At 44.9% G+C, this 10,721-nt stretch overlaps 1 protein-coding gene across 1 annotated transcript in view; it reads left to right on the top strand.

Moving 5' to 3' along the window:
- Positions 1–681: 681 nt before the first annotated feature.
- Positions 682–10,721, top strand: part of kcnh5a (potassium voltage-gated channel, subfamily H (eag-related), member 5a) — an 85,494-nt gene continuing 75,454 nt past the window's right edge. Inside the window, exons 1-2 of the mRNA XM_023812946.2 lie at positions 682–885; positions 9,123–9,246. Coding sequence (XP_023668714.1) covers positions 813–885; positions 9,123–9,246 — 197 coding nt within the window. The 5' untranslated portion in view covers positions 682–812. The remainder of the gene's footprint in view (positions 886–9,122; positions 9,247–10,721) is intronic.

Below are 10,721 nucleotides of genomic sequence, written 5' to 3'. Positions count from 1 at the left end.
GCTACTGTATATAAAAGTTTCAAAACTCTAGCTCAAAAATTCAGTCAGTTATAGGTGGTAAAGCAAAATGTGTTACAACCATACCCGGTCTCCCCTACTCAGCCAGTGTAAACCGTAGCTGTCTACCTTGTGAATTTAATCAAAATGATTGAGATTCTTTGGGAATCACAGTGTATTATTAAGTCACTTTATAAAATGTTTTAAGTTCCAGTTTTATTGGTATAAGGCAAATATTAATCAGGACAAATAACGTAAATCGTATTTATATAGTAAAAAATGAATTTACTTTATTCACTTTGTTGCATTATAATTAACTGTGTAATACCTGTATCTTGTCATCGTCCTGGTTTAGAGGAACATATATAAACGCCAAAATCTAAGTGAAAGCAATACATGAAAATCATCATGTATGCATGAAATTTCAACGATGTCCAAACATATTTATGACGTCCCCGGAAAGGAAACAAACTATCTCCATCTAATTCCTTAATCCTGAGGGACAGGTCAGGTCCCAGATGTAACAGTGGGCGCGCGCTCCTATCTCCATGGCAGCCTAGATCACGCTACAGATACCGATACCGCTCGGATGCTGCGCTGGAGCGCGACTGCGCAGGCGCGATCAGTCTGGGAGCCCGCAGATTGCAGTGCCTCAAGTGCTAGGGGCACACAGATCCTCTAGCAGCCACTGCGCGACGTTACCATGAGCTTCTCCATCCCATTGACATATACTCAACATATTTTTTTCTCTTTCACGCCCAGAGCCAGCTCTCCAGAACAGCCAGCGAACCTGACCCGCGCGGCCCGACCACATAATGCACGGGGGAAAGCGAGGGCTGGTGGCACCACAGAACACTTTTTTGGAAAATATTGTCAGACGCTCAAGTGGTAAGAAAACTAGATAAACATTTCAGATGATCAAAAATGAAAACGGGCAACGGAATGTTCTAAAAGTGGGTTCTTTCTTTGCATGTTAAGTTGTTATTTTATGGCGAAAAGTAAATTAAAGGTGTGTTTGATCCAGCCACTTGCCGATCGCTCAAAAGTACAATTCCTTAGTAAAGTTATAGCACTGCTGCAATACACCCCAGTTAATTAAGGATGGTTTTTTTGCCCGTCACACGGGCAGCGGACAAAGTGCAGCGGCATACGGGTCGGGGTTGCTCTTAAGGCGCTGACTACTGTGGGAACTCCTCGGCAGTTTGAATTATGTAAAAAAATCTTAAGCATTTGCTGTATATCGCTCTTTGTCAAATAATAGTGCACCTTGTTGAACAGGTTTTGTATGCAGTCACCTAATGTGCAAGGTATTAGCTAAGGACCGGGTTCAGACACCGGAGACCCGTGAAGTAATCAGCAGCTGCGTTACAGCTCAGACGATCGCTTTCAAACTGGCGACTTATTTGTAGAAAAATCAATTGATTAAATTGGACTTAGTATCTTGTTCTAGAATTAAGAGACCTTTGGTATATAGGCTATAAAAACGGGCTGAATTGCTTCGAAAGTCTGTTTTCTACATGAACAATTAAAACAATGTTAATTTGTAACCAAACTTGCGGCTATATACAAAATACACATGTGTACAATGTAAAACATGGAACATTCATTTATATAATATTAGGAAGTAGTGTTTTTTGCAAACGAATATTCTTTATTTGGAGCCATATGATTTGCTGCTTTTATGCAGCACAAGTGCTGGAAGCTAAATCATCAGCCTTTTACGTAAACGGGAGCTTTTGTTGATTTAACATGGGTTTTTAAGCTTGATAGTTTCTTATTGAAAGTTATAATACAGATGAATGGATTGAAATGGGTGTTTTTTTATCTACATGTACCGGAAAATTAAGGTTTTCCTTAATTACAGAAATTACAGAATTGCTTAAGCAATACGAATTAGGCTGCATGGTGAATGAGTTTGTAGCCGTAATTTGCTCTTCATAAAACTTCATTTTCAGAAATCTGAAAAATTCAGTGAGATGAGTCACACAGTTTATTTACTGCTCATTTAAAACCACCGGCTCTTAAAATAGATAGATTATTAATTGCATTCTCTTTAACAATTGAATTACATTTACATTTGGTGGGTTCATGGTTAATTTGCTCGCTGGTTGATTATTTAATCGTAATAAAGAGTGGTACAGTACGTGTGACACAGATAAAAGGAATTCTTTATTTCAGATTTACAGATTTCTGTAGTTTGCAGTCACAACTTATGACGCATGTACACTGGAAAGAATTCAATTTCTGCATCATTACAATAAGTACCTGGATTATACTTCAAATGTCTGGATTCCTAAAGATCAATACCGTGGTTTGACTGCTGGATAAAAGTGATAAGCAATGTTGTAGACCTTTGACAATTTTTGCCTTATGGTTAAGTAATAATGCCATCAAATGCTCAGGTACACCGACGTCTACAGGAACGAAACATAAAGAATGTTACTGTAGCCCAATGGACCGCCTATTGGATTTCGTCAGTTAAAAGCAGCTAATTTCTAGACGAAATAAGCTAATTTCTAGACGAATAATAAATACAATTCGAAATAATTGGTTACAAAATGCAATTGGTGTACCGTAGGTTTTGTTTTTCAATTAAGTTCTTCGAACACTTTATTCCCGGGGATATCTATAGGATTATATAATCACAAAATATAACATCCGCGAGGGCAGCGAAAACCTTTTAGCTAATCTTACTTGCGAGTTTCATTTGAATCCCTTAGTTTTTAGGAAGCAAATTTGGTGGATAATTATTTGGGGAAATGCTGGGCATTCACCAGTAGGGGTCAGATTTGGACACATGGACAACCAGCGCTTTTCCAAAACCTAGACCGCGTTTGCCGTTCATGATATCGCGCTTCTTCCCGACTTCGAACTACACGGTTATTCACTGAACTGGCTCACGGGCGAATTGCTTTTCAATACGCGCACGCGTTCCCGAGAGTGCACGCTACCAAACCCGGCGTTACTGGGTTTCATAACGCATTGATACAAATATATTGGGTATTTAGTACATAACAACTAACAGAAACATATTATATGAACTGAAAATGTTCTCACAGGCAGAGATCTGCAGACTCCCAAAGTGGAAAAGAGACTGAATTTGTGTGCGTGTGTGTGTGTCAGCATATGCCTTGAGATTATCAACGTGAGAATCTCGAGTTCTTGTCCAAAACTCAACCTCTCTCTGAATAAGCCAATTAATTAGTGTCACACTGATTAGTGGCTTTTGTATTTACAGAACGTCAGCTTTTTTTTGGTAGTTTAAGTAAAGCAGCATTTGTGACGTAAGTTGATAACTTCTGGCGCCTGATTTAACATTGGTCTGTACAGTAAGATGGGCAAATCAAAATGACAGAAGGGCATTAGGTTGAGCAGGGCTGCAGGGGGGGACAAAAGTGCGAGAGAGACCTGGACGTTCCTGTACAGGACACCTTGGCACTTTTGAATGGTCTTTGCACGTGATGTACTTCCCCTGCATGAATGTCACCGCTCAGCATGTACCCTTACACATCTCCTGGTGGCACTGGCACTCAGCATGTGCCCTTACACATCCCCCAGTGGCACTGGCGCTCAGCACGTACCCTTGCACATCTCCTGGTGGCTTACAGACTTGCGCTAACTAGTGTGGGTTATCATTATTCACAATGGACGGAAACACCACGCCTAGAGCCACGTTAAGGAGAAATGGCGGGCTGGTCTGTCCGTTAAATATAATGCGTGTGCATGGAGTAGGCCATATGTTTAATTATTTTAAACACTGACAAACATGTAAACACAGGAATCCAAAGTTTACCTTCTAGAAAGCCATAGCTGATCTTGTGTTTCTACAATAAAAGGGGTCAACCAGTGTCTATGTAAGATAAAATATGAAATATCCTTAAACTGAGTTTGTTGAATTTCCATTAATAAAACAGAAGTCCTTTGCAGCTTCGTGTCAGTACTGACGGTGTAAGTGCTCTCGCTAAATGAAGAAATGTGGCAGAGTGAAACATGGATATGGTTGGGAGAAGGATATGTGACACCGGTAAAGGAAAGGACGATGTGATGTGGCAAAGGAAAGAGGTTTATAAACTTCTCTCTCAGTACACGCTCCTCGCGTAAGGCGAGTGGCCAGCTGGAATTCGAAGTACCATCCCGTACGAAAGTGAATATAACAACGGCCAAATTAACAAGAGATGAACGTGTGACAATTAAAGTCACTTCATAGAAAGAATACACAAAAAAAAATCATCCCTTTGAAAAAATTTGAATCAACGCGTTTTTGCGCATACAAATACATGCAATGTATTTTCGTTTTTTCCCCAAAGCTGAAAAATTATGCCTGAAATACTTTTTGATAGCTGAAAATGTCTTTTAGCCGGTGTCACTGCCATTTCTCTGTTGACGAAAGATTTTCTCTCGTCCGGTCAGCTACTATAAAGTACGAAGAGCCAGTTTCCCGAGGGCCGGAGAAGTACACAATGTTGTCTGAAGTACAAATGAAGCGATTCTCCACTGATGGGATAATGATCGCTTGTTGGTGCGCAGATAGCTCCCTCCTTAAGGTCCCTCTGTTTACAGTAATGCCACCCTGGGTTTTATAAGCGTTTGCGTTCAGACTGCCGGAAACCTGTGTTTGCTTCACTGGCCATTCGTCTCCCGGAGCGCCTCGCCGTTTTAAGGCTTATGTAACACCGACAGCCAAAGCCTCGGGCTGATTTTAGCAAGAAAAAATCAGCCACCGAGTTCCAGCACAGAGAATTATGACGAGGGTGTAACGGGGAGATGTGATGCATTGGATACCGCGTTCAAGGGGCTTCCTGATGGAGGTCTTTGAAGTTACTTTTCTTATGGCGCGTAACTGAAACACGGTGACGTATATTAATGTAAAAAGACGCGTATGATGTATGAATATGGTTTTGATTTTTCAAGTAATATGCCTATAATGTAAGGAATTAGAATACATGCACTCCGATTTTGAGCTGATTTTCCCTCATTTTGAAATTGGTGGGCTCACTCTGAAAGTAGACTTTTACATAACATCCTACTCAGTAATACACAACAAGGTGCAGGGTGTTAACTTACTAACACAAGTGCTTTCTCTTTGCTGAACCCCATATGAAAAATAGCAGTACAGCTACTGTGACTTTTTTGGTGTGAATTTTATTGCATTTTATAGCTACCCCTTCAGCTTCTCACCGTACCGCTATAGACGCATTATTATAGCAACACGCGGTGTTGGGTTCCTTCCTCTGGCAGTCCTGCGCGGGGTGCCGGACCCGATCATTTGGGGTTGAAATGACACACTTTTGGGCAGCCCTGTCTCTCTCCGGCTCGTGGGCTGTCTCTGCAGGTGCCAGCCCATCGCAAATTAGTGAGTTTCTAAAGAGGGTGAAACCTGCTGTGGTGTTCTGGCATAAGGCCGGCTAACGCGGCTTGGCTTACTTATAGATTAATGGATGTTAATGCTGACACAGACCGAGGTGCTCTGCTGCTCTGTAAGTGTGTGTGTGTGTGTGTGTGTGTGTGTGGGGGGGGGGGGTTACTATCATATACCGTATACGGACAGCTGACACTGGTTCACTGGTTCACCTGGTTTTGCCTCCCGAAACCCTTCAACATGGAGCCCTGGCAGATCACCAGCTCCTGTCACCAGACCACAATCGGTCCACGCAGCGGCTCCGGGAAAATGAAACCGCTGACAGCTGCTCGGCGTCACATGCGAGTCCGCTCGATGCCAGACAATGGCTGTCTGACAGATCTTTCAATGATTTTATAACAAGCCTTTCTTAGATTCTTATTTAATGTACACTAATACGTTGAGTGAGAGCCTTTGTGGCAAAGCGGTGCCACACGCAAATCTGATAAGGTCGACGCCGCCTTTAGCGTCGTACATAGTGCGTTACGGCGCGCTCCTGGTGTTTATGCGCAGCTGAGAGACCCAGGCAACTAAATCATTCATCTGATCTGATATTAATGTATATAAATATCCACTAGAATATTAAGCAAAGAAAGAGCGGTAAAACTCACATACACCTAAACAGCGGTGTTAATTTCTGATCCCCAGCAAAAAGAGATTTTGCAGTTTAGCGCTGCGCGCCAAGTTGCCTTTTACCTCCTGCTGGACATTTCACAGCAGCATCGGAGTAGCTCAGATTCACCTGGAACGTAAACCAGTTAACTTCAGGTCATTCATCCATATTTTTCCCACAATACCACCTGCTACTGCGTAGATTTTGTAGTTAAAAAAATTTAAACCAAACTTTATCCATGCTTGCACAATTGGTACTGGTCACAAAACTTTGTGCGTAGGAACCTAAAACGCACATTGGTAACAATGCGCTATTAAGTGTTTCTATAAAACGATTTCTGCATCTGTCATTTACATTTACGTAATAAAGAAATGTAAACGTTTTCCCTTAAAAAAATTCTGTTAGAAAAGGCAGCGCGAGATGGCTTCCTTTTAGCGTGACTCTATGTCTGCATATTCTCTGTGCTTACGTATGTAGGGCACTCTAAGAAAATGAACACGCTTGGGACCTCATTATTAGCAAGCCCACATAAATATTGCATCAGTTTGATTTAGTGAGCAATTACCTGCTTATTGTTTAAGATGTCAGTCAACGAGAACAAAACAGAGGAGGCTTTCAGGGGCTTTCAGGCCGGTGATGAGATGGACCCCAGTGTGCAAGCTGTGTTCCCTTAGAGGTGACTTCCTGTGGCAGTCGGTGCCTGGGTGACTGAGCTGTGCTTGGCACTTATGGGGGCAGTGTAATGTTGAGTGGTGCAGCTGTCTGAACTTCGGTGAGATACAAGTTCTGCCACTGGTCACGGGGCAAGTGCGGGGGCCCCGGTGCCTATAATCGAAATGCGTGGATACAGGACACAAGGCAGGGGGAGCTCTGGGTCAGATGTCAGTCCATGGGGACACGTGGACAACAAGTAAAGTCTATGCACAGCCTGGGGAGCAACCGGATCTGTCACTGCGAGGGTGTGAGGCATCACTGTCACCCACTGCATCCAACGGCAATCCCTGTGCTACAAGCTAAGGGGACCTGGAGCCTGTCCCACAAAGCAGGGGAGCAGCTTGGACCAAGCCCAGACGTGCAGGGAGCTCCATTTGGTGCATTTAGAATACGATATAAAACGCGGAATCAGCATTAACTGTATGACAATGAAATTCACATTTACATTCTGGCAAAGTTCTGCTTCAGACCAGAAACTCTGAAGGATCTGTCCGATGGTGCAACAGGGTCCACGTTGTGGATGTGGGTGTAGTTATGGAGGATCTGTCTGATGGTGCGACAGGGTCCACGTTGTGGGTGTGGGTGTAGTTATGGAGGATCTGTCTGATGGTGCGACAGGGTCCACGTTGTGGGTGTGGGTGTAGTTATGGAGGATCTGTCCGATGGTGCAACAGGGTCCACGTTGTGGATGTGGGTGTAGTTATGGAGGATCTGTCTGATGGTGCGACAGGGTCCACGTTGTGGGTGTGGGTGTAGTTATGGAGGATCTGTCTGATGGTGCGATAGGGTCCACGTTGTGGGTGTGGGTGTAGTTTAGGAGGATCTGTCTGATGGTGCGACAGGGTCCACGTTGTGGGTGTAGTAATGGAGGATCTGTCCGATGGTGCGACAGGGTCCACGTTGTGGGTGTGGGTGTAGTTATGGAGGATCTGTCCGATGGTGCGACAGGGTCCACGTTGTGGGTGTGGGTGTAGTAATGGAGGATCTGTCCGATGGTGCGACAGGGTCCACGTTGTGGGTGTGGGTGTAGTTATGGAGGATCTGTCCGATGGTGCGACAGGGTCCACGTTGTGGGTGTGGGTGTAGTTATGGAGGATCTGTCCGATGGTGCGACAGGGTCCACGTTGTGGGTGTAGTTATGGAGGATCTGTCCGATGGTGCGACAGGGTCCACGTTGTGGGTGTGGGTGTAGTTATGGAGGATCTGTCCGATGGTGCGACAGGGTCCACGTTGTGGGTGTAGTTATGGAGGATCTGTCCGATGGTGCGACAGGGTCCACGTTGTGGGTGTGGGTGTAGTTATGGAGGATCTGTCCGATGGTGCGACAGGGTCCACGTTGTGGGTGTAGTTATGGAGGATCTGTCCGATGGTGCGACAGGGTCCACGTTGTGGGTGTGGGTGTAGTTATGGAGGATCTGTCCGATGGTGCGACAGGGTCCACGTTGTGGGTGTGGGTGTAGTTATGGAGGACTACACTAGAAGCCATTTCTGTCTGCTGACAGTGAGGGGGGTAGATTCTGCAAAGTAAATATTGAGTTTTGGGCTCTATAATGGCTACAGAAATTATCACGAGATAAAAAGGGTCATATGTGACATTTCACAGCCTCGACGTGCCTATATAACGTCACAGTTACTTAGTTACAGCACAGTTGACATTAGGGGCAGCATGGTGGTCCAGTGGTTAGCACTGTCACCTCTGGGTCCTGGGTTCGAGTCTCCACCATGGTTCTATGTGTGTGGAGTTTGCATGTTCTCCCCCTGGCATCATGGGGTTTCCTTCAGGTACTCCGGTTTCCCCCCTCAGTCCAAAAACATGCTGAGGTTAATTGCAGTTTCCAAATTGTGGCTGTGTGACCTTTGATGGGTTGGCGCCCCATCCTGGGTTGTTGCCATATGCTCCCCCCTGCAGAAGCCTTAATAGGGCAAGTGGATGGATGGATGGATGGACAGATTTTTATATGAAAATGCTTGGATATTGAAATCCATATTGCCCATTATTGTAATTAATGCATCACAGTTTCTTAATTATATCAGAGTTGACATCTTCACACTCCATATATTTGTATATTGACAGACATAAGCTTGACTGTGTATACACATTTTTCAGAAGGATGAAGACTGAGCAGATCCATGTGGTAATAAGGGGCACAAACGTTCCTTTAAAATGATTTAGCTTTTCTATACTGAGCAATATTGTCTCTATGTGGGAGCATGAGGTAGGGTTTGTATGTGTAGATACTGAAAATGGTTCATCTCACACCTGAGCTCAGACAAAGGTGACAACATGGGCTTGGATTTGCATGGAGAGCTAAGCTAGAAAGGGGCATGAGTCCGCAGGCCTGCATCTGTCACGAGAGTTTCATTGAACTTTCGTCATTTTCTGCTTGTTTTGTGGCGCAGAAACCAGCTTCCTCCTCGGGAACGCCCAGATCGTGGAGTGGCCCGTGGTCTACAGTAATGACGGGTTCTGCAAGCTGTCTGGGTACCACAGGGCTCAGGTGATGCAGAAGAGCAGCACGTGCAGGTAAGCTGCCTCCACAGCCTCCACCTGGAGGTCCTCATTACGAGGAGAACGGGAAGCCTGCGTGCTGCCGAAGCCTCAGTGTCCTTCCCGCTCGGGCGCGTTATGATGCAGTGAGTTCATATCCTGAAATGACCTAATTACTCAGACGGGTTTATGAACTACTGCTTATTAATAAACTGTAGAACAAGAGTTATAAATATCCTGGCTTAATTTTCAGTAGACATAAGATGCATTGTTATTGCTATTGTTATTGTTGAAATGGTTACTTTGTTTCTTATCAGATGCATGCATTGAAGTTGAAATTTTAGCCTTTAACACAGAAAATATATAATAGAAGCACGGTGGGGTGGCTGCCTTCCGTAGGAGTCCCACAGCAGACAGTCCGTGTCCTCAGCTGCTTTGCTGCATACTGTCCTTCCCAGAAGGATCTGGACAACTGACAGAAGCCGTATTTGATCATATTGATCTCCATGTCTGCTGCTTCGTTGTTGTCTGAGCAATTGAGCCTCACAGCTTTCTGCTTCCTTAATGGCCACTAGTGTTTTGCCTCTCATCCTTCTAACTTGCGTGGTGAGAAGCTGAAGCTTAACGTGCAAAGAGCCCGGAGATCATGTCTCACTAACAGACGTGAGCCTGGGCGATCAGCTCCCGGACATCTCCGTTGCCATGGCGCTGCATGCAGGGTGGCACGCCCCCCCCCCCCCCCCCCGGTGGAGCTGTGTGCCCCTGTCCACTCAGACATCCTGTCTCCCTCAGAATGTCCAATACGGGGTTTTGTGCTTGTTAAAGGGCTGAGCGGTATGACATCGCTGTTGCCATGGGGATCTCCTCCTGTTTACCTGAGTGGCTCTTCAAGGATAAAGCAGAAGCAGATGCCTGTGGAGGCTTAGACATGGACCTATGCAGCGGTATCATGTCATGCGATGATATCGAAATATGTTATTAACTGTGGAAGTGAACAGACAGCTGATTCATGATAACCGTTAATAACTGCATTAATAACCTCTGGGTTTAATATGCCGCATTGTGCCAATGACTGTAGCAGTAGACACCTGTATTATTAAAGGCAGAATGCATTTGAAATGCTGCTCTGATTGCATATTAATTAATTGCTAATTCACTAATCGGCAGAGATTGCGGCTGCAGCCATTGCGCAGTACATATAGAGCTGGACGTTTTTGCAAGTTTCAGTTGCAGGCTTGTTCCCTGGGTACAGCTGGCAGACGTCTGCAGTCTCACGGAGCGGATCGCTGCTCTGCAGGCTCCTGTTAGCTAAGGCGCATCGTGGTAAAGGTCAGGACCAAGACGTCTACCTGAGGAGTATAAGAAGAGCCTGAAGTTCGCAGCCGTACAACCGAGAAATCGATGAAGAGCCTCACTTAGCGATACTGCCTCTTGCGAAGATGCTTCTGGAAAGCGGCTTTAGATGTGGTGCTCTCTGCTGTACAGAGCAGTGAAGGGTACTGATGGTTTCC

Source organism: Paramormyrops kingsleyae, chromosome 19 (assembly GCF_048594095.1).
Source record: "Paramormyrops kingsleyae isolate MSU_618 chromosome 19, PKINGS_0.4, whole genome shotgun sequence".
NCBI classification, from domain to species: Eukaryota; Metazoa; Chordata; class Actinopteri; order Osteoglossiformes; family Mormyridae; genus Paramormyrops; species Paramormyrops kingsleyae.
Note: the sequence above shows the minus strand (reverse complement) of the source record. Positions and strands in the feature narration are given on the sequence as shown.